This window comes from Dendropsophus ebraccatus, unplaced genomic scaffold (assembly GCF_027789765.1).
Source record: "Dendropsophus ebraccatus isolate aDenEbr1 unplaced genomic scaffold, aDenEbr1.pat pat_scaffold_539_ctg1, whole genome shotgun sequence".
NCBI lineage: Eukaryota > Metazoa > Chordata > Amphibia > Anura > Hylidae > Dendropsophus > Dendropsophus ebraccatus.
In genome coordinates this window covers 25,982-50,609 of record NW_027210140.1, presented here as the reverse complement: position 1 = coordinate 50,609, position 24,628 = coordinate 25,982, and the positions used below count along the sequence as shown (strand labels likewise).

The window sequence follows — 24,628 nt, the reverse complement described above, 5'->3', positions numbered from 1 at the left end:
TTATGTTGGATAAACTGAGGATGGGTTCACATTATGTTTTTTTTTTTGCAAAAATGGATAGAAAAGCAGATGGAAAAATTGAGGCATTTGTGTGCATCCGTTTTGATTTGTTTTTCCATTGACTTCCATTATAAAAAAAAACTGATTAAAACGCATCTGTTTTTTTTTTAACATACACAAAAATAAGGTCACCTTCGTTTTTGTGTATGATAAAAAAAAGCTATTCAGTCGTTTTTTTTATTTTTTTATAATTGATGTCAGTGGAAAAAAATGCTCAAAATGGATGCACACAAATGCATTTGTTTTTCAATCGTTTTTTTCTTTTTTTTGTGTGCAAAAACAGATGAAAAAAACAATTACAAAAATGTAGTGTGGACGAAGAGTGCCTTTACACAGAGAGATTTATCTTACAGATTTTTGAAGCCAAAGCCAGGAATGGACTATAATGAACTAATAATGCCCCCAGAGGTGCCCCTAAAAAAAAAACAAAAAACATACCTTATCGGTGCTGTGTGGTGACCTCACGTCATCACGCCTGCCGGAGAGGTCACGTCCCATGTCCCATAGGCTGCTGGTATGAAGTGCCGGCAGCCTATGGGAGGGAATGCAGGAGCAGGACGCTGACAGGTCCTGCTCCTGCTCGCTTTAATGTTCAGCTCGCTCACTGTGCGGGCGGAACATCAAAGCGATATGTGCATCCCGAGAAGCTGCATGGCCGCAGCTTCTAGGTATGCTTAAAGAGACAAGTGGCAAGGGGGGTGACCCCTATAGCTACGACCCCCATAGCTACGCCACTGCTACTGGACGTGTCACTCTGTGCCCAGCCATAGATGGATCATCATAGCTTTGAGTACAGGTTGTTCTTAAAGTTTATTGGCAATGAGCCCCTACAGCGCTGTACTAACTGGATAGGTCCCACTTAAGGTAGTCCACCTGTTCTTTCAAGTTACCAAAACTATTCTTCAGTAACTGAACTGTTCAGTGTTTACAGTCTCATCCAGTGTTTCTATAGTCTACCTACTAACAGCAGTGATTCTCAAGTGTGAACCCAGACAAGCCAACTTCTCAAACTACTATATTCATACCTCCAACTTTTAGTGGGATGAAAGAGGGACATTCATGGCAATGTACCAAGCACCCTAAAGCCATACCCCCTATCCACATCACCTATCATGGTTATATAACAAATATCACCACAGTGATTTATACCCCCATACCATTACTACAGAACTTCCACTATACAAAGACCAGTATCTTCCCATATACTTACCCATATGGAGGCAGATACAAGTAGTACACAGTCTCTGCACACCGTATAAGTGATTACATATAGCAGTTAGTACCCTCTGTCTCTATATAATAGTAAGACTTCTTCTCTGTGCCTCAATATGGTAGTTAGACCGCTCTGTCTCTATATAGCCCCTAGACCTTCTGTGCCCCCATGTAGTAGTTAGATCCCTCTACCCCCTTATAGTAATTAAAGGGGAACTCCAGGTAGAGGTAAAAAAAAATTAACCTTCTGCAAAAGCAAATAGCATTACCTACCTATCTATCACAGTTTTGAAGGTACCAAGAATCCATTTTTTTGTGGTTTTACTTCCTGGTTGAGTTTTTGTGCACAGTACTACAGGTTCCAGAATACATTGCTTTCCCTTAGCTGTTCATCACAGTCCTCCACCCTGCCTATTTCCCGCCCAAATTTGTTGCAGAACATCTAGGCTGTGTTCACACATTGTGTTACTGAAATTATTGCAGTACTTTATCATTTCATTGTGGTCCCATCTACACAGCACCCTGTATTCTCTACCTGTAACACCACACAGCACGCTGTATTCTCTACCTGTAACACCACACAGCACCCTGTATTCTCTACCTGTAACACCACACAGCACGCTGTATTCTCTACCTGTAACACTACACAGCCGCTGTATTCTCTACCTGTAACACCACACAGCACGCTGTATTCTCTACCTGTAACACCACACAGCATGCTGTATTCTCTGCCTGTAACACCACACAGCACACTTTATTCTCTACCTGTAACACCACACAGCACCCTGTATTCTCTACCTGTAACACCACACAGCACGCTGTATTCTCTACCTGTAACACCACACAGCACCCTGTATTCTCTACCTGTAACACCACACAGCACGCTGTATTCTCTACCTGTAACACTACACAGCCGCTGTATTCTCTACCTGTAACACCACACAGCACGCTGTATTCTCTACCTGTAACACCACACAGCACGCTGTATTCTCTACCTGTAACACCACACAGCACGCTGTATTCTCTACCTGTAACACCACACAGCACACTGTATTCTCTACCTGTAACACCACACAGCACGCTGTATTCTCTACCTGTAACACCACACAGCACGCTGTATTCTCTACCTGTAACACCACACAGCACACTGTATTCTCTACCTGTAACACCACACAGCACACTGTATTCTCTACCTGTAACACCACACAGTTTACTGTAATCTCTTCCTGTAACACCACACAGCACGCTGTATTCTCTACCTGTAACGCCAGACAGCACGCTGTATTCTCTACCTGTAACACCACACAGCACGCTGTATTCTCTACCTGTAACACCACACTGCACACTGTATTCTCTACCTGTAACACCACACAGTTTACTGTAATCTCTTCCTGTAACAGCACACAGCACGCTGTATTCTCTACCTGTAACGCCAGACAGCACGCTATATTTTCTACCTGTAACACCACACAGCACCCTGTATTCTCTACCTGTAACACCACACAGCGAGCTGTATTCTCTACCTGTAATACCACACAGCACACTGTATTCTCTACCTGTAACACCACAAAACACCCTGTATTCTCTACCTGTAACACCACACAGCACGCTGTATTCTCTACCTGTAACCACAAAGCACGCTGTATTCTCTACCTGTAACACCAGACAGCACCCTGTATTCTCTACCTGTAACACCACACAGCACGCTGTATTCTCTACCTGTAACACCACACACCACGCTGTATTCTCTACCTGTAACATTACACAGCACGCTGTATTCTCTACCTGTAACACCACACAGCACGCTGTATTCTCTACCTGTAACACCAGACAGCACCCTGTATTCTCTACCTGTAACACCACACAGCACGCTGTATTTTCTACCTGTAACACCACACAGCACCCTGTATTCTCTACCTGTAACCACACAGCACGCTGTATTCTCTACCTGTAATACCACACAGCGAGCTGTATTCTCTACCTGTAACACCACACAGCACGCTTTATTCTCTACCTGTAACACATCACAGCATGCTGTATTCTCTACCTGTAACACCACACAGCACGCTTTATTCTCTACCTGTAACACATCACAGCATGCTGTATTCTCTACCTGTAACACCACACAGCACGCTTTATTCTCTACCTGTAACCACAAAGCACGCTGTATTCTCTACCTGTAACACCACACAGCACGCTGTATTCTTTACCTGTAACACCACTCAGCACGCTGTATTCTCTACCTGTAACACCACAGTCTATTCTCTACCTGTAACACCACACAGCACGCTGTATTCTCTACCTGTAATACCACACAGCACGCTGTATTCTCTACCTGTAACACCACACAGTTTACTGTAATCTCTTCCTGTAACACAACACAGCACACTGTATTCTCTACCTGTAACACCACACAGCACACTGTATTCTCTACCTGTAACATCACACAGCACGCTGTATTCTCTACCTGTAACACCACACAGCACGCTGTATTCTCTACCTGTAACACCACAAAGTGCGCTGTATTCTCTACCTGTAACACCACACAGCACGCTGTATTCTCTACCTGTAACACCACACAGCACACTGTATTCTCTACCTGTAATACCACACAGCGAGCTGTATTCTCTACCTGTAACACCACACAGCACGCTTTATTCTCTACCTGTAACACATCACAGCATGCTGTATTCTCTACCTGTAACACCACACAGCACGCTTTATTCTCTACCTGTAACCACAAAGCACGCTGTATTCTCTACCTGTAACACCACACAGCACGCTGTATTCTTTACCTGTAACACCACTCAGCACGCTGTATTCTCTACCTGTAACACCACAGTCTATTCTCTACCTGTAACACCACACAGCACGCTGTATTCTCTACCTGTAATACCACACAGCACGCTGTATTCTCTACCTGTAACACCACACAGTTTACTGTAATCTCTTCCTGTAACACAACACAGCACACTGTATTCTCTACCTGTAACACCACACAGCACACTGTATTCTCTACCTGTAACATCACACAGCACGCTGTATTCTCTACCTGTAACACCACACAGCACGCTGTATTCTCTACCTGTAACACCACAAAGTGCGCTGTATTCTCTACCTGTAACACCACACAGCACGCTGTATTCTCTACCTGTAACACCACACAGCACACTGTATTCTCTACCTGTAACCACACAGCACGCTGTATTCTCTACCTGTAACACTGATATTGGAATAAAGAACTTTTTGAATTAAATTTTTTCTTCTTTTCATCTCACATACATATTATGATCAACCATCTTTTTTTTTGAAGTTGGGCCCCACAATAAGCACTTTACCCGATATATTATATATGCTTTGGTTTTTTTGGCCAGGTGGGATTGGCAGTGCTGGCTCTGATCCTCTCTGCCGTTTAGCATCATATAATTGTGTTACTGCATCATTTTTGTAAATACACTGCAGTACTGCAATGAAACTCCAACATGTGTGAACACAGCCCTAACTTCACTGCAGTGTTTTTGCACAGTGAAGTTGCACCACCTGCTTCTGGCCGGTCAGAGATGGTGAATCAGTCAGGGGATTGGAGGATCCAGCCAAGCTTCCTGTGACATCACGCCCTGCCCCCTATCTGCATCATCAGCCTGCACTCAGCAAACACACAATGTGAGACAGAGGCATGGAATATTTGTCTCCTAAGGTGGGAGAGCAGTGGGAGCAGGAGACAATGCGAATTGGCACAGAGGCCATTTTTCTTTACTTCCTGGATGTCAATCAGCTACCAGTGGCAGAACCGTACAGATATGGTAATACATTATATAAAAACATTTATATAATGTAATAGAAAACAAGTTTTCCTTATCTGGAGTTCCCCTGTAAGCCCCTCTTACTCTCCATATAGTAGCTTAGTCCCTCTGTGCCCCCATATAGTAGTTTGACCTTCTGTATACATCCATATAGTAGTTAGGCCCCCAATATGCATCCATGTAGACATTACGGTAGGCTCCCCGATAGATCGTATCCCCATGTGGCTATTCCACACCAACCCCAGTAGTAAGCTACAAAGTATGTAGCATTTCTGATGTAATCACCCCCCTGCAAAAAATCCTCCCTGTTAGTTGCCCCCAACCCTCTCCAGTTGACAGAATGACCCATGTTAGACATTTCCTCTGAGTAACAACTATGAAATTCTTTGCTTCTGTTCACACTAGACTCACTGAAAATGAAGTTTAGAGAATAAAAATTAGTCCTCAGGTAAATTAAGGGGGAGATTTATCAAACTGGCGTGAAGTAGAATTTTCTTAGTTGCCCCTAGCAACCAGATTCCACCCTTTTTTTCAAAGAACTAGTGAGGAATGAAAAGTGGAATCTGATTGGTTGCTGGGGGCAACTAAGACAATTCTACTTTACACCAGTTTGATAAATCCCTTCCAAGTGTCAGAATCCTTCATAGAATAAATACACATCATCCAGTAGTACAGCTGTCACTCACACTAGTGAGTGATGTGAATACGTACATCAAATTAAAAAAAGATCCCTCCTGTGAATATGTCGCTAAGGCTAAGTCATTATAACGTCAAGGTGTGGAAATGGGCTTTTTCTCAAAAAGGTTCGCAGAACGTTTACTGGTGGAAAATCCAAAAAAAACATATTGGTATTGGATACCGAAATTACACAAAAATATGGAGCGTCCTCCGGGGCGCCCCATAGTGGCAGGCAGAGGTTCTGTTACAGAACCTATATCTAAATACTTAGATTGGATTCTGCGTCCATTGTTGAGACAAGTCCCATCGTTCTTGAAGGATACAAAAGAGCTCTTACAGGTAGTGGATGATTTCAGCTGGGGGGACGGCTGGTCACTGGCGAGCATTGACGTCGAGAGCCTGTACACCCGCATCCCACAGGATGCGGGTGTGCAGGCTGTCGGGCCTCGATTGCGGCGCATGGGAGATATGGAGGATTATCAGATCGGTTATGTCTGCGAACTGCTGGACTTTGTATTACGTCATAATGCCTTCTAGTTCACTGACCAGTGGTACTGTCAGCGGGCTGGAACGGTGATGGGGACGCCGGTAGCCCCAACTTTTGCAAATTTATTTTTGACGGAGTTGGAAGATGATGTTATCTTTTCCGGTCATAATCATTTTTTACCTAAAATTATGCTTTATTTAAGGTATATAGAAAATATTTTAATTGTCTGGTCAGGAACAGAAGACGAGTTCCAGCAGTGCGTAGCATATATGAATCTAAACTCATACAACATGCGGTTCACATCACAATTTGGCAGGGACAATTTGGATTTTCTTGACGCTCATTTACAGGTGGTAGAAGGTGCACTTCAGACAAGTGGATATCGGAAGCCAACAGCTAGCAATATGCTACTGAATTATGCAAGCGGCCATCCAGCTCACGTGAAACGTGCGGTACCGTATGGTCAGTTCGTACGGTTAAAACGCATTAATAGTAAAAAACAAATTTTTGAGCAGCAGGCTAAAGAGCTGGGTGATCGCTTGCAAAAACGAGGATATCCGAAGAATGAGATTAGGAGTGCCCTAGATAAGGCTAGAAAACTAGATCGTAGTTGCCTGATACGTGGCGGCTATAACAAAAAGCGATCTGAGGGTGATTTAAATAGGTTTGTGTTCACATTTGGCCACAGTCCTATGGACAATGTTATTAAGGCGGCCATTTGCAAACACTGGCATCTGTTGAGAGGCGATCCAGCATTAAAAGAGTTAACCAATACACATCCCATTGTGGCTTTTCGTCGGGGTAGAAATCTAGAAGATGATTTGGTGAGAGGTAGGTTACAGTCAGATAGAAACAGTACTGATAGGTCATGGTTAGGAAAATCTACTGATTTACAGGGTAATTTTAAATGTGGCCGTTGTAGCAATTGTGCACAACTGAATGATGTCCGTGAAGTCCAGCTAGGAGGTAAGAAATGGAAAGTAAATGATTTAATTACGTGTAAAACACCATTTGTAGTCTATGCAGTGTTATGCACCTGCGGAATGTACTATATAGGGAAGACGGAGCGCCCTATGCACATTAGATTTTCGGAGCATGTGCGATCCTTACGCACACAGAAAGGTTGCCCGAAGCTAATGGAACGTATGTGGACCGTCCATAATAATGACAGCTCTGAGATGTGTTTTATGGGCTTGTTACGCCTAAGAGGTTCACCAACAGGGGGCAATAGACGCATACAGCTTTTGCAGAAGGAAACAGAATTAATTCTGAGGTTAGATGCATTAGGACCATTAGGGTTAAATGATCGCATTGCAATACATGGTACCTGTTGGTAAAGTAACATAACTTTTGTATATTGCATTGTGTAAAAATGTTTTTGTATTATATTTCTACTTTATATATGTGAGAATTATGTTTTTAACTTTATTATATTCACATGGGTGAGTTGTATATAAGGGGAAGTATACGTACTGACGCTAGGGCTGTGAGAAAGCACGCTGTGACGTGTGAAACAGCTGTTGCCTGTTCAGTCTTCACATTCATCTATACTGCCTGTCTGCTGAATAAAGACTAAGATTGCTGCGTTTAAAGACGTGCTCCGACTTTACTTTCCATTTGGAAGTGTATCCTACTACTGGTCTTTAGTGTCGTTGAGCACCTTGAGCAGTCTGGATCCTAAGTGGCAGCGCAAGGGTGTACAAGTTGCAAGCGGAGAGTGAGCAGTGCGGGGGTCTTCTTTTGGATTGCTACTAGTATAGGTGTAATGTGAATAAAACAAAACACAGTCTTGATTAAACTGGAACCAATTTACTGTAGAGCCTTAAACGCCATACAGAGAAAACAGATCCAACAGAGGTGCAATACATAACTAATCCCCCAGCTCAAGGGAATGGATGAGTTGAATACAGCTTCTCGCTGGAGGAATGCTATTAGCGAGGGTCCGTTTACACATACAGATTATCTGACAGATTTTTGCAGCCAAAGCCAGGAATGGACTATAAACATGGAACAGGTCATAAAGGAAAGGCTGAGATTTCTTTTTTCAAATCCATTTCTGGTTTTGGCTGCAAAAATCTGGCAGATATCTATCAGATAGTGTGTGTTAACAGACCCTAATGCTGCGTTTACATGGAACGATCATGTGAATTTGCACGATAACGATCGAATATGAACGATCGTACATGAACGATCGTACGTGTAAACGCAGCAAACCATCAAGCGATAAATCATTCATTTTGATCTTTGAACATGTTCTCAAATATTCGTTGGTCGTTCACAAAAAAATTCACAGATCGTTCCGTGTAAACAGTCGTTCACCGATTTAAACTATGTGCGAGATGGGCTTAAGCGATCGCAAATGATTTTTCCGTACAATATATCGTTCCATCTAAACGCTGATCGTTATTAAAAATAGTTCATCGGGGCGAATTATCGCTACGTGTAAACCCAGCACAAGTCTACTTGCTTGAAAAGTTTTTGGGTACTCTAACTTATGGTGAGTTTACACGAAACGATAATTGGCCCGATCGTACGATTAACGATGTCGGAGTAACGATTTTTTTTCATAACGATTAGCGTTTATATGGTATGATATATCGTACGGAAAATTCGTTTTTGCGATCCTTAAGCCTATCTCACACATTGGATAAATCGGCGAACAATCTGCAAATTTTTTGTGAACTGACGATTTGATAACATGTTGAAAGATCACAATGAACGATTTCTCGCTCGTCGTTTTATCATTTGCTGCGTTTACACGTACAATTGTTCGAATTCGATCGTTATCGCGCAAATTCACACGATAATCGTTACGTGTAAACGCACCTTTAGGGTCCTATTTCACAGGCCTGATTAATAATGTAAACGAACACCGATCTGCGCTTGTTTATTGGGCCTATTCCATGGCCCGATAATCGTTTAGCAAGGGCTGCAGGGACATTACCAATGTCCTTGCAGCCCTTGTAAACACCATACATTACCTCACCAGGCTGCAGGGCTTCTTCTGTTCTCCCCGGGTCCCACGCAGCAGCTTTGGAGCGGCCTGTCTGGCTGAGCAGTCTGTCAGCTCAATCATTGGCTGCTGTGGTCCCGACCAGTGACTGGCTTTGCAGTCTGTCAGCTCAGACCGGCCGCTCCAAAGCTGCTGCGTGGGACCCGGGGAGAACAGGAGAAGCCCTGCAGCCTGGTGAGGTAATGTATGATTTGTTATATAGTCGCCCGCCATGCACCGCTATGCCACGTAGTGATGTGTGGTCAGTGACTGATGATTTTAGGTTTGCACCTAAATGAACGATCAGCAGATGACACGATCGGCTGATCGTTGTCTCTGTTCCTCGAAGCGATATCGGCTGAATAGCGCTCCCTGGAATAGGCCCCTTAGACTGGCCTTTAGGAAGAGAGGAGTGGACTGAGGGCTACTTTGACCCTAAGGAACTCAGCTGTGGGGGCTTTGAGAAAAAGCACCTATGCCCATGGGTATAAACTTCAACCTCTGTCTATAGCAGTGCTTCTCAAACTGTGAGGCGGGCCTCACCAGTGAGGCGCCCCCTAGTTATTGGTGAGGCCCAGCTGGAGAGCCCATTTTCAAAAAGCAACTATGATCTGCACAGTCCTTTTGCTTTTAGCAAAAATCTCAATTTTAGCAACAATATTAAGTTATTTTGTACTTGCTTTATTAGCATATAGAGCTTGGGAGACAGGTAGTCCTAGCATTATTTTCACCTTTTAAATGGACTTCACCACAGATAGTGAGGCCCAGGCACCCTCTTGGTCAGTCTGGTGAGGCCCAGGCACTGTCTTGGTTGGGTGAGGCTCCAGTACAAAAAGTTTGAGAAGCACTGGTCTATAGGCACAAAGTGGCAGAGAAACAGGAGTGTAGGCCCCAGGGCATAAGGGTGGAGCTAGCCATTGGAGGGACCCATAAGGAGAGGGGAGAAAAAAAAAAAAGTCTCCCTTAGAGAATAAGCTACTCACTACTTAACGCTGCCCAGTGATTGGTGAGGTGGTGTGAGGGATCCAGCTTAGGGATTGGTTGGCATAAATACAGTTAGGCAGTCGGCCAATTAACCCTTTGTGGAAAGTGTCCTTCAGTGACATCTAATGGAAGAAAATAGGAAGTGCAGGCAGAAATCGGAAACAGGCAGAGCGCAGATTCCCCTTCAACCAGAGGGTCCTACACAAAGGTGCCTTACTACAGGCAGGAACATGCAGGGGCCACAGTTCTGTTATAGAACAATCACTGTAATGGATTGTCCGCCCTTATATTATTGGATGATTCGTCTATGTATTCTCTCTCAATGTCTCTTTATTCCACTAACAAAGTCATACATGTTAATAGGTCCAACAAAATAGTTAGTGTTGCATCTGGTGGAATACAGAGAGTGAGTAAACTGGAGTGCTGCCTTTTTAATATAAATTATAATCCCATCACTTCTGATTCCCAACCACCAAGCTGCCATCTGGCTATTTAGAACTCCAAGAGCCCAATAAGAGCACGAGAACAGGTTTACTGATTCAGAGCAGATATTTATTCTTTTATACAAAATACAGTGACAGAACATACATAGATCCCTGGGTCTTCTTTTAGGAGATGATCAGGCTTTGAGCAACTTCATTGAGGAACTTCTCCAAGGCCGACCTGTCCACCGTAGGGCACCGGCTGACTATGACCACCACTATACACATAGCCAGCAGCTGCGGGGAGAAGACAGATGTATTAACCAATAGGATCAGGAGAGAGGCAGATAGAGAGTAGTCTAAAGCCATTATTACATAGGGTGATGTGGAGAGCAACTGAGTCTATTACAAAGTGATTATCCGCCATAATGGTCAGTATTGGCCGAATAAGTCTGATAATCACTTTGTGTAATAGGGCCGTAAGCTTTGCGTGCTAGACTACTGCACCAGGCTGATCTAGTCCCCTATAGGAGATACCTAGAACCCTTAGCTACTCCCATATTGCTTACAATGCTGCAGTGTTAACAGAACAGAAGTCTGCACCGTCCATTATTCTGTCAGAATGATATCTTACAAGTCATTAAAATAGAATTTTTACCAACATAGCTGCACATATCCAAATGCAGCACCACTCCCCATCTACAGGTTGTGCCTGGTATTGCAGCTTAGTCCTATTTAGGTCAATGAAGCCTAGCTGTATTCGCAGACATGTTTTCCTATCAAACAATCTCACCAACTGAATGGCTCCTGTCTGCTTTAAGGGGTTATCCAGGTTTAGGAAAGCATGGTCAATTTTATGCAAACAGAACCACCCCCCTGTCTCAAGCTTATGTGATATTACAGTTCTGCTCTATTTGGGACACATGGAACAGAGCTGCAATACCACAGGCAAACTAAGGAGGTGCTGTTTCAGGTAGAAAGACATTTCTTGCAAGCCTGTATAACCCATTAAAGAGGACTTCTCAATAGCAGGAATCTCAACCACTGCTGTAGAAGAAACCCAGTGGATCCCCATAGCAGATCCCCTGCTCCTCACCTTGATGACTTCTACGGTGAGCTTCAGCTTGTTTGTGTGCAGCTCCTGGAGTCTGGCCCAGTCCTCAGGAAGAGTTCCATAGCACTTCAGATAACCATAAGCGGAACACATCACTGTCCCTCCATGTTTATTCAGATCCATATCTTTGAAGTATTCCTGGAGTTCTGGATGGTCTTTGAAGAGACTGAGGAAAGGGAAGAGTTCAGGGAGACGTTACTAAGATTCAGGAGGGGATTAGGACAGGTGTTTTACTGCATTGATTAACAGCAGTACACCGATATCTACTTCAGGGTATATTCACACGGGCGGGCTCGCAGCGAGATTTTCGCTGCGAGCCCGGCAGGTCCTGTCAGTTCCCATACACTACATACTTGCTGCGGTCTAAACGACCGCAGCGAGTATGTAATTATACCGCGCTTAACCCCTTCTACTCCCGCCGGCTCCCCCGCTGTAAGCAGCATACATTACCTGTCCTTGCTGCACGGGTCCGGCGTCCTGCTCTCCTGCCCGGCCAATCAGTGGCTGCGGCTGGGCAACACACTAATTGGCCGGACGGGAGAGCAGGACGCCGGACCCATTGCAGCGAGGACAGGTAATGTATGCTGCTTACAGCGGGGGAGCCGGCGGGAGCAGAAGGGGTTAAGGGCGGTATAATTACATACTCGCTGCGGTCGTTTAGACCGCAGCAAGTATGTAGTGTATGGGAACTGCCAGGACCTGCCGGGCTCGCAGCGAGAATCTCGCTGCGAGCCCACCCGTGTGAATATACCCTCAGACACTGTGTAAGCTAGGGTAGGTTTCAGCTATAGGTCACACAGGTTTCTTGGGTAAGCCCAGGCCTCTCCTGCACAGCCCCACATACACTACAGAGGAGGAGAGTGTAAAACAAGTTAGGCTGGGTTCACACTACATTTTTACAAGAAGAAAAAAAAAAAAAAAAAAAAAAAAAAAAAAAAAAAAAAAAAAAAAAAAAAAAAAAAAAAAAAAAATTTATATATATATATATATATATATATATATATATATATATATATATATATATATATATATATATATATATATATGCGCATGTGCATTCATTTTTCCATTGAATACCATTTAAAAAAACCACATATTCGTTTGTTAACATACACAAAAACAGACGACCTCATTTTTGAGTCCATTAAAAAATTAAAATAAAATGAATTCCATTATTAAAAAAAAAAAAAGAAAAAAAAAATGCACACACCCATCCATTATTCATCTGTTTTTGCAAAAGCTTGTGCACCCACAGTGTGAACCCAGCCTTACTATTTGCAAAAAGTGATGTGCAAGTTTTTGACTCTCCCCATGTATCTAGAGTGGGCTCAAGAAAAAAAAAAACCCTCAGATTCCATGTTTATCAAGTTTTACAAACACAAGTTTTAGAATACAGACACCGACTGATTAAAACCTTCACATTATGGACTTTAATAACAAGAAAGGAACAGACAACCCTCCCCAATCTTTCTATAGACCCCCTCCATATCAGATACTTACTCCTGCAGTGCTGTAAACCCAATGGAACAAAAGTCTGGTTCAATCCCTGCAAATATAGCGAGCAAAGCCGTCACCTCATCATTGGATAGAGCCATAGTGTTATGTGATATGTCTGCTCCTCACCCAGTACCAGACACAATGACCAATCTGCCCTGATTCCCCCAGACTCTATCAGCCCCCTTATGTATGGAGCAATGGTGGCTGATTGGGTCATGTGACCAGCGCACTTGTGATCATACAGGATCTCACCCATAACCCGGCTTGGCTGATGTCTCCCAGGACCGGAGTCTTTCAGATAACATTGGCTTCCCCCAACTGTTGCAAACTAACAATTCTCATCATGCCAAATGTAGTTTTAAAACAGCTGGAGGGCTTATGTTGGATAAACTGAGGCTGGGTTCACATTACGTTTTTGCAATCTTTTTTTTTTTTTTTTTTTTTTTGCAAAAATGGATAGAAAAGCAGATGGAAAAATGGAGGCATTTGTGTGCATCCGTTTTGATTTGTTTTTCCATTGACTTCCATTATAAAAAAAAACAACTAATTAAAATGCATCTGTTTTTTTTTTTTTAACATACACAAAAATAAGGTCACCTACGTTTTTGTGTATGATAAAAAAAAAGCTATTCAGTCGTTTTTTTTTTTTTTTTTTTATAATTGATGTCAGTGGAAAAAAATGCTCAAAATGGATGCACACAAATGCATTTGTTTTTCAATCGTTTTTTTCTTTTTTTGTGTGCAAAAACGGATGAAAAAAACGATTACAAAAACATAGTGTGGACTCAGAGACACAAAGAGTGCCTTTACACAGAGAGATTTATCTGACAGATTTTTGAAGCCAAAGCCAAGAATTGACTATAAACAGAGAACAGGTCATAAAGAAAAGACTGAGATTTTGTCCTCTTTTCAAATCCATTCCTGGCTTTGGCTTCAAAAATCTGTCAGATAAATCTCTCTGTAAAGGCACCCTTAGGATTTGACAAGGGGTGTGGCTTATCATTGGGATGTTCTATGGGGGTGTGGTCTATTGTGGGTGAGTCTTGGCAAGGTGTGGCTTGTCGTCTCGTCTGTTATTTTTTTTTGAGACTTTTTCCTCTATTATCCGTATTGTCCGGGCCTTATAGTTAAGACCAATCACGTGAGTCTAAGATGTTGGGAAAGCTGAGTGACCCCCATCATACTCAGTATAAAATGCTGGAAAGCTGGCTGACTTCCATCATACTGAGCATACCATGCTTAAAAGCTGGGTGACCCCCATCATACTGGTAACAAGATGCTGGAAAAGCTGAATGACCCCATCATACTTACTACAAGATATTGGGAAAGCTGGGTGACCCCATCATACTTACTACAAGATATTGGGAAAGCTGGGTGACCTCCATCATACTGACTACAAGATGCTGGAAAGCTGAGAGACCTCCATTATACTGACTACACGATGTTGGGACAGCTGGGTGACCTCCATCATACTGACTACAAGATGCTGGGAAAGCTGGGTCACCTCCATCATACTGCCGACAAGATGTTGGGAAAGCTGGGTCACCTTCATCATACTGAGTTTAAGATGCTGGAAAGCTGGGTTACCTCCATCATACTGACTACAAGATGCTGGGAAAGCTGGGTCACCTCCATCATACTACCGAAAAGATGTTGGGAAAGCTGGGTGACCCCCATCATACTGACTACATAATTCTGGAAAGCTGGGTAACCTCCATCATACTGACTACAAGATGCTGGGAAAGCTGGGTGACCTCCATCATGCTGAGTATAATATGATGGGCAAGCTGGGTGACCTCCATCTTACTGAGTACAAGATGCTGGGAAAGCTTAGTGACCTCCAACTGGCAGTGATAGAGTTAATATCCCACCTGCTGCTCAGCCCCTCCCTCCTGCTCAGGCCCTGTGCACTCTCACAGTGATAGAGGTAATATCTCACCAGTGCAAGGGGTGGAGCTTATAGTCACAGGAGCAAGGTTTACAGGACATACCTGGGACATTAATTTGCCAGGACTGTCCCTTGAAAATCAGAACAGTCATGGTAAAACTGGGATTGTTGACAACTATGCTATATTGCACCTTGCTTAAAAAAGACTTTTTATTGTACTGCACCTTTAAGAAAAGTAAACGTTTTAACCTGGTTACGTTAATCATGGACTCTGTGCCTTACAGTCCTTCACCACCACACTACAGGGGATAATAGGGACATCTCCTTTAACAGACGCATGTTTGGACCTAAGGAGGGCTTCCACCACTCCGAGCCACATGTTATTATATGTTTTTTGGGATGGGAGGTGATAAAAAGCAGCAGTTCTGATATATATATATATATATATATATATATTTATTACACACAGTGTTGCCTTGGATGATGAGCATAATTCGTTCCAGGATCGTGCTTGTAATCCAAATCCACTCTTAAACCAAAGCAAATTTTCCAATAAGAAATCACAGATATGCAGACAATTGTTTCACACTCCCAGAATAATGATTTTTTTTTTTATTCTGAACAACATGTAAAACAAATAAAACAATGAGAAACAGCTGAATGTGTGATATTATAAGCTACTGTACAGTATAGTATCAGCATGTGGAGTATAATGTATAGTAAGCGCATAAAGGTGAAAAAAAAACCAGCAGCAGTTTGTAGATACAGTATGGAACTGCAGTTCCCCGTAATGCAGTAGGGTAGTACAACAGGCTAAAATAGAGAAGCAGGGCTGCTGTCAGAAGTCTGTGTGGTCACATGACAGCAATGGGGAAGGGGTGTGTTCAGCATGGACCAATCAGGAAGTGAGAATCACAGAGCTGTGCAGGAGGACAGTGACAAACTTTATATACAGCAGTGTGAATAGCTGAGTGTAAGTGCAGGCATATTATAGCAGGAATGGAGATGATGGGAAACACAAGGGCTGGAGGATCTGCCATGATTTGGAAGGTGAAGGAGAGATTTATTAAACTGGTGTAAAGTAGAATTGTCTTAGTTGCCCCTAACAAGGGGCAACTGAACCAGTTCTACTTTACACCAGTTTGATAAATATCTCCCTAAGGCCTCATTCCCACCGAGCAAAAGTAGTGGAATTCCGCGACAGATATATCCGCTGCCGAATGCCGTTAGCCTCCCGCTCATAATGGAAGTCTATGGGAGGCACGCGCTCCTGCTCTGTACGCGCTGAAGAATGAACATGTTCATTCTTCAGCGCGTACAGAGCAGGAGCGCACGCCTCCCATAAACTCCCATTATGAGCGGTAGGTAACAGCATTCCGCGACGGACAATTCAGTCGTGGAATTCCGCTACTTTTGCTTAGTAGGAACGGAGCCTAAGTGTCAGAACCCTTCATAGAAAAAAAAAATACATATTACATCAAGTACTTCAGTAGTGCTGACAGTCCACTATGTGATGACCAGGGGTTGCTAGGTGGCGTTATACAGCTGGGCAAGATGGTGGTGTACCTCTGAGGCACTAGTCACAGTGGTATGTACCCACCCCTGGGTATACCAACACACTAGTATAGGTGTAGTGTGAAAACTCCCCCCGAAAAAAAACAAAAGAGTCTTGGTTGAACTGAAACCAAATTTGTTGTAGAGCCTTAAAGTGTCTCCATCGTTTAAATTTTGCAGAAATGAGTAGTACAGGCGATCTTAAGAAGCTTTGTAATTTGGTTTATTAGCAAAAAAAAATGCATTTTTTTTATCATGAAAAAGCTGTTTGATGCATTCCCCCCCTTTCTTCATTGTCATCTATGGGGAGGGGAGGGGTGGAGGAAGATGAGGCACCAAAAGAGGACAAAGTTATTACAGCTACATCACCAGGCAATCTCCTTTGACCTCTGAATACCTTTCATGCAGCCCCTGCAGTGTAATCCTTTGCTCTGCCACCGACTAATCTCCCTCCTCCCCTCTCCATAGATTACACAGGGCCCGACTGTAATACAGTCGAGATTTCCTGATGAGCAGTGAATGAGATGAGGGGGGCCTGGGGAAAGACTTTTTGAATGCAGATAATGGCATATTTGCCTAATAAATCCAATTACAGAGTTTCTTAAAATGGCCTGGGCTATCAATTTTTGCAAAAAAAGCCAGTAATGCGTCCAGAACAGGGCCGCACGGCGACCTCGCTCTGAACCGCAGCAGTTCCGGATGCCGCATGTGGCAGATGATTTCGGCTGCAGCCGAAAGCAATAGAGTGAGTATTTCATTGATCTATGCTGTATAAGTATACAGCATAGACCTCAATAAGAGATCAGTGTGCTTATACTAGAAATCCCCCAGGGGGAAATATACTAGAAGCCCCCCATGGGGTTAGGGTTAAGTGTAAAAGAATTAAAAAAAAAAAAAAAAAAAAAAAAAAAAGTTAAAAGCCCCCTCCCCTAAAAGTTTGAATCACCCCCTTTCCCCATGTTATAAAAACATGTTTAGTATCACCGCATGCGTAATCCCCCAAAATATTAAAATTATCACATTGCTGATCTCGCACGGTAAACGACACAAGCGCAAAAAAAAAAAAAAAAAAAAAGCAAAATTTTGCATTTTTTGGTCGCATCAAGTGCAGAAAAATGGTAATAAGCGATCAAAAAGTCGCATATGTGCAATCAGTGTACCGATAGAAAGAACAAATCATGGTGCAAAAACAAACCCTCACAGCCCCATAGACGAAAGGATAAAAACGCTATAAGCCTGGGAACGGAGCGATTTTAAAGGAACATATTTGTTAATGTTTTTTTTTTTTTTTAACAGCCCATCAGATAATATAAAAGTTACACATGTTACATATAGTTGTAATCGTAACGACTTGAACATATATAACAAGTCAGTTTTACCCCAGGGCAAGCGGCGTAAAAAAACAAAATACCCCCTCAAATAAAGCATTTCTCTTCAATTTCACCACACATTGAATTTTTTTCCTGCAAAATGTGAAAAAATGCAAGTGCTATGGCCTTTTAAGCACAAGGAGAAAAAAAAAAAAAAAAAAAAAAAAAAAAAAAAAAAAAAAAAATCCCACCTCAGTCACCGACTGGCTGAACGGACTTGAAATGTCACGTCTCGAGCCTGCATCAGAGACCAGGAAGCGGCCGGGCAGCAGGGACTGGAGCACCATGATACAGGACCCCGCCGCTGGATCCGGGGAGGTTGCTCTCAGCCACCTCCTCCCCGGCCAGATCGGAAAAAAGCCCCCCCCCTCCGCGCAGGAGTACCCCTTTAAATCCCAGCGTCTCGCTAATAGTAAGTCTACTTTACTTGGGTACATAACTTAGACTGGCCTTCAGGAAGAGGAGTGGACTGAGGGCTACATCGACCCTAAGATACTCAGCTGTGAGAAAAAGTACGTACACCCATAGGTATGAACTTCCACCTCTCTGTCTATAGGCACTGAGTGACATAGAAACAGGAATTTAGGCCCCACCTTGTTGTTATAGACTGATCACTAATGGATTGTCAGCTCTTACACATTGAATGATGCGTCTATGTATTCTCTCTACGTCATACATGTTAATAGGTCAAACAATATAGTTGAAATGTTGTATCTGGTGGAATAAAGAGACAGTGAGTGCGAACTGGAGTGCTGCCTTTTTAATATAAATAATCCCATCACTTCTGATTCCCAACCACCAAGCTGCCATCCGGCTAGTTAGAACCCCAAGAGCCCAATAAGACCAGGAGAACAGGTTTACTGATTCAGAGCAGATATTTATTCTTCTATACACAATACAGTGACAGAACATACATAGATCCCTGGGTCTTCTTTTAGGAGATGATCAGGCTTTCAGCAACTTCATTGAGGAACTTCTCCAAGGCCGACCTGTCCACTGCAGCGCAGCGGCTGACTATGACCACCACTATACACATCGCCAGCAGCTGCGGGGAGAAGACAGATGTATTACCAATCAGGAGAGAGGCAGCTATAGAGTAGTGTAAAGCCCCTATTACACAGGGCAATGTGGAGAGCAACTGAGTCTTCTATTACACAAATCGGCCATAATGGTCAGTATTGGCCGGATAAGGCCAATAACCGCTTTGTGTAATAGGGCCGTAAGCTTTGTGTGCTGGACTACTGCACCAGGCGATCTAACCCCTATAGGAGATACCTAGAACCCTCAGCTATATTGCAGCAGTGTCCACTAATCTGAGATACTAGAAGTCGGCACCGTCCATGAGTCATCAAAATAGAATCTTTTTGCCAACATGGCTGCACCTACCCAAATGCAGCACAACCCCAGTCTACAGGTTGGGCCTGGTATTGCAGCTTAGTCCTATTTATCACATATAGAAGAAATAGGCAAACGGCACATCACCTTAAAACTTAATCCACCTTTATTATTCCATTAGACAGCACAAAAGTCGGAACATCAGAGAGGACCTCACTCCTTGCCCACGCACGTTTCTCACTTGCTAGCGCTTTCTCAAGGCATTCTAGCCGTTCTATGCACCAGAACCGGACGGTGCACAAGCACTGGAGGTCGGCCTGCCCCCTGTGGGAGGGAATTCCCTCCCCTCTATGACGCGGCTCCCTTAGAATGAATGGAGCTGCGTCAGAGAGGGGGGGGGGGATTCCCTCCCACTGGGGGCGGCCCGGCCAACCTCCAGTGCATAGAACGGCACCGTACACAGAAACTGTGCCACGGTTCGAAAAACGGGGACTGTGGCACAGGCTTCCCCGTGACAGAGCTGTTCGATTCCTGGGTCAGGTTAAAAAGGATGTACCTGATGGTAAATCCTCTTTAAAGATGACTTGATAGCAGGAATCTCAACCACTGCTGTAGAAGAAACCCAGTGGATCCCCATAGCAGATCCCCTGCTCCTCACCTTGATGATTTCTACGGTGAGCTTCAGCTTGTTTGTGTGCAGCTCCTGGAGTCTGGCCCAGTCCTCAGGAAGAGTTCCATAGCACTTCAGATAACCATAAGCGGAACACATCACTGTCCCTCCATGTTTATTCAGATCCATATCTTTGAAGTATTCCTGGAGTTCTGGATGGTCTTTGAAGAGACTGAGGAAAGGGAAGAGTTCAGGGAGATGTTACTAAGAGATTCAGGAGGGGATTAGGACAGGTGTTTTACTGCATTGATTAACAGCAGGAGGAGGAGAGAACAAGTTAGGCTGGGTTCACACTACATTTTTGCAAGGAAAAAAAAAAAAAAAAAAAAAAGCACTCATTTTTTCCATTGAATACCATTTAAAAAAAACAAAAACACACGTATCCATTTGTTAACGTACACAAAAATGTAGACGACCTCATTTGTGTCCATGAAAAAAAAAGTTTCCATTTAATTCCATTATTAAAAAAAGACAAAAAAGATGCACACACCCATCCATTTTTCATCTGTTTTTGCAAAAACTTGTGCACCCACAGTGTGAACCCAGCCTTACTTTTTGCAAAAAGTGATGTGCAAGTTTTTGGCTCTCCCCATGTATCTAGAGTGGGCTCAAGAAAAAAACCCTCTCAGATTCCATGTTTATCAAGTTTTACAAACAGAAGTTTTAGAATTCAGACACCTGACTGACTAAAACCTTCACATTATGGACTTTAATAATAATAAGAAAGGAACAGACAACCCCCCCCCCCCCAATCTTTCTATAGACCCCCACCATATCAGATACTTACTCCTGCAGTGCTGTAAACCCAATGGAACAAAAGTCTGGTTCAATCCCTGTAAATATAGCGAGCAAAGCCGTCACCTCATCATTGGATAGAGCCATAGTGTTATGTGATGTGTCTGCTCCTCACCCAGTACCAGACACAATGACCAATCTGCCCTGATTCCCCCAGACTCTATCAGCCCCCTTATGTATGGAGTTATGGTGGCTGATTGGGTCATGTGACCAGCGCACTTGGGATCATAGAGGATCTCTCCCATAACCCGGTTTGGCTGATGTCTCCCAGGACCGGAGTCTTCCAAATAACATTGGCTTCCCCCAACTGTTGCAAACTAACAATTCTCATCATGCCAAATGTAGTTTTAAAACAGCTGGAGGGCTTATGTTGGATAAACTGAGGCTGGGTTCACATTACGTTTTTGCAATCTTTTTTTTGTGCAAAAACAGATGAAAAAAACGATTACAAAAACGTAGTGTGGACTCAGAGACACGAAGAGTGCCTTTACACAGAGATTTATCTGACAGATTTTTGAAGCCAAAGCCAAGAATTGACTATAAACAGAGAATAGGTTATAAAGAAAAGACTGAGATTTTGTCCTCTTTTCAAATCCATTCCTGGCTTTGGCTTCAAAAATCTGTCAATCTGTCAAAAAATCTCTCTCTGTAAAGGCACCCTTAGGATTTGACAAGGGGTGTGGCTAATTATTGGGATGTTCTATGGGGGTGTGGTCTATTGTGGGTGAGTCTTGGCAAGGTGTGGCTTGTGGTCTGTCGTCTGTTATTTTTTTTCCAGATTTTTCCTCTATTATCCGTATTGTCCGGGCCTTATAGTAAAGACCAATCACGTGAGTCTAAGATGTTGGGAAAGCTGGGTGACCCCCATTATACTGACTACAAGGTGCTGGAAAGCTGGATGACCCCATCATAATGACTACAAGATTCTGGGAAAGCTGGGGGACCTCTAGCATACTGAATACAAGATACTGTAAAAGCTGAGTGATTACCATCATACTGACTACAAGATGCTGGGAAAGCTGGGTGACCTCCATCATACTGAGTATTAAATGCTGGAAGGGCTGGGTGACCTCCATTATACTGACTACAAGATGCCAGAAGAGCGAGGTGACCATCATACTGAGTACAAGATATTGTGAAAGCTGGGTGACCTCCATCATACTGAGTACAAGATGCTGGAAAGCTGGGTGACCTCCATCATACTGAGCATACGATGCTTAAACGCTGAGTGAGCCCCATCATACTGACTACAAGATGCTGGAAAAGCTGGGTGACCTCCATCATATTGACTACACAATGCCGAAAAGCTGGGTGACCTTCATCATACTGGCAACAAGATGCTGGAAAAGCTGAATGACCCCATCATACTTACTACAAGATATTGGGAAAGCTGAGTGACCCCATCATACTGAGTATAATATACTGGGAAATCTGAGAGATCTCCATTATACTGACTACAAGATGCTGGAAAAGCTGGGTTACCTCCATCATACTGAGTATAAGATGTTGGGAAAGCTGGTTGACCTCCATTACACTGACTACAAGATGCTGGGAAAGCTGGGTGACCTCCGTCATACTGACTACAAGATGCTGAAAAGCTGCGTGAACTCTATTATACTGACTACACGATGCTGGGAAAGCTGAGTGACCCCCATCATACTCAGTATAAAATGCTGGAAAGCTGGCTGACTTCCATCATACTAAGCATACGATGCTTAAAAGCTGGGTGACCCCCCATCATACTGGTAACAAGATGCTGTAAAAGCTGAATTACCCCATCATACTTACTACAAGATATTGGGAACACTGGGTGACCTCCATCATAATGACTACAAGATGCTGGAAAGCTGAGAGATCTCCATCATACTGAGTATAATATGCTGGAAAGCTGAAAAGACCTCCATTATACTGACTACAAGATTCTGGGACAGCTGGATGACCTCCATCATACTGACTACAAGATGCTGGGAAAGCTGGGTCACCTCCATCATACTGCCGACAAGATGTTGGGAAAGCTGGGTCACCTCCATCATACTGAGTTTAAGATGCTGGAAAGCTGGGTTACCTCCATCATACTGACTACAAGATGCTGGGAAAGCTGGGTCACCTCCATCATACTACCGAAAAGATGTTGGGAAAGCTGGGTGACCCCCATCATACTGACTACATAATTCTGGAAAGCTGGGTAACCTCCATCATACTGACTACAAGATGCTGGGAAAGCTGGGTCACCTCATCATACTGCCGACAAGATGTTGGGAAAGCTGGGTCACCTCCATCATACTGAGTTTAAGATGCTGGAAAGCTGGGTAACCTCCATCATACTGACTACAAGATGCTGGGAAAGCTGGGTGACCTCCATCATTCTGAGTATAATATGCTGGGCAAGCTGGGTGACCTCCATCTTACTGAGTACAAGATGCTGGGAAAGCTTAGTGACCTCCAACTGGCAGTGATAGAGTTAATATCCCACCTGCTGCTCAGCCCCTCTCTCCTGCTCAGGCCCTGTGCACTCTCACAGTGATAGAGGTAATATCTCACCAGTGCAAGGGGTGGAGCTTATAGTCACAGGAGCAAGGTTTACGGGACATACCTGGGACATTAATTTGCCAGGACTGTCCCTTGAAAATCGGAACAGTCCTGGTAAAACTGGGATTGTTGACAACTATGCTATATTGCACCTTGCTTAAAAAAGACATTTTATTGTACTGCACCTTTAAGAAAAGTAAACATTTTAACCTGGTTACGTTAATCATGGACTCTGTGCCTTACAGTCCTTCACCACCACACTACAGGGGATAATAGGGACATCTCCTTTAACAGACGCATGTTTGGACCTAAGGAGGGCTTCCACCACTCCGAGCCACATGTTATTTTATGTTTTTTGGGATGGGAGGTGATAAAAAGCAGCAGTTCTGATATATAGATATATATATATATATATATATATATATATATACACACACACACAGTGGTGCCTTGGATGATGACCATAATTCGTTCCAGGAACGTGCTTGTAATCCAAATCCACGCTCAAACAAAAGCAAACTTTCCAATAAGAAAATACATATTACATCAAGTACTTCAGTAGTGCTGACAGTCCACTATGTGATGACCAGGGGTTGCTAGGTGGCATTATACAGCTGGGCAAGATGGTGGTGTACCTCTGAGGCACTTGTCACAGTGGTATGTACCCACCCCTGGGTATACCAACACACTAGTATAGGTGTAGTGTGAAAACTCCCCCCTGAAAAAACAGAATCTTGGTTGAACTGAAACCAAATTTATTGTAGAGCCTTAAAGTGTCTCCAACGTTTAAAATTTTGCAGAAATGAGTAGTACAAGCGATCTTAAGAAGCTTTGCAATTTGGTTTATTATCCAAAAAATGCATTTTTTTTATCATGAAAAAGCTGTTTGATGCATTCCCCCCTTTCTTCATTGTCATCTATGGAGAGGGGAGGGGTGGAGGAAGATGAGGCACCAAAAGAGGACAAAGTTATTACAGCTACATCACCAGGCAATCTCCATTGACAGTCAGCACTGACCTCTGAATACCTTTCATGCAGCCCCTGCAGTGTAATCCTTTGCTCTGCCACCGACTAATCTCCCTCCTCCCCTCTCCATAGATTACACAGGGCCCGACTAATACAGTCGAGATTTCTTGATGAGCAGTGAATGAGATGAGGGGGGGGGGGGGGGGGGGGGGGGGGGGGGGGGGGGGGGGGGGGGGGGGGGGGGGGGGGGCGCTGGGGAAAGGCTTTTTTGA

The 24,628-nt window shown here is 43.5% G+C and overlaps 2 protein-coding genes across 2 annotated transcripts; both read right to left on the bottom strand.

Annotated features, from left to right (window-relative positions):
- Positions 1 to 10,824: 10,824 nt before the first annotated feature.
- On the bottom strand, positions 10,825 to 13,347 carry LOC138777283 (hemoglobin heart muscle subunit alpha-type-like). Its single transcript, XM_069956271.1, has 3 exons — positions 13,253 to 13,347; positions 11,735 to 11,918; positions 10,825 to 10,935 (listed from the first exon to the last, which is right to left on the bottom strand). The coding sequence occupies exons 1-3, from the start codon at positions 13,345 to 13,347 to the stop codon at positions 10,825 to 10,827; spliced, it is 390 nt and encodes a 129-aa protein (XP_069812372.1).
- A 5,648-nt stretch (positions 13,348 to 18,995) lies between these two features.
- Positions 18,996 to 20,948, bottom strand: LOC138777282 (hemoglobin heart muscle subunit alpha-type-like). Its single transcript, XM_069956270.1, has 3 exons — positions 20,854 to 20,948; positions 20,055 to 20,238; positions 18,996 to 19,106 (listed from the first exon to the last, which is right to left on the bottom strand). The coding sequence occupies exons 1-3, from the start codon at positions 20,946 to 20,948 to the stop codon at positions 18,996 to 18,998; spliced, it is 390 nt and encodes a 129-aa protein (XP_069812371.1).
- Between the last annotated feature and the right edge of the window lie 3,680 nt (positions 20,949 to 24,628).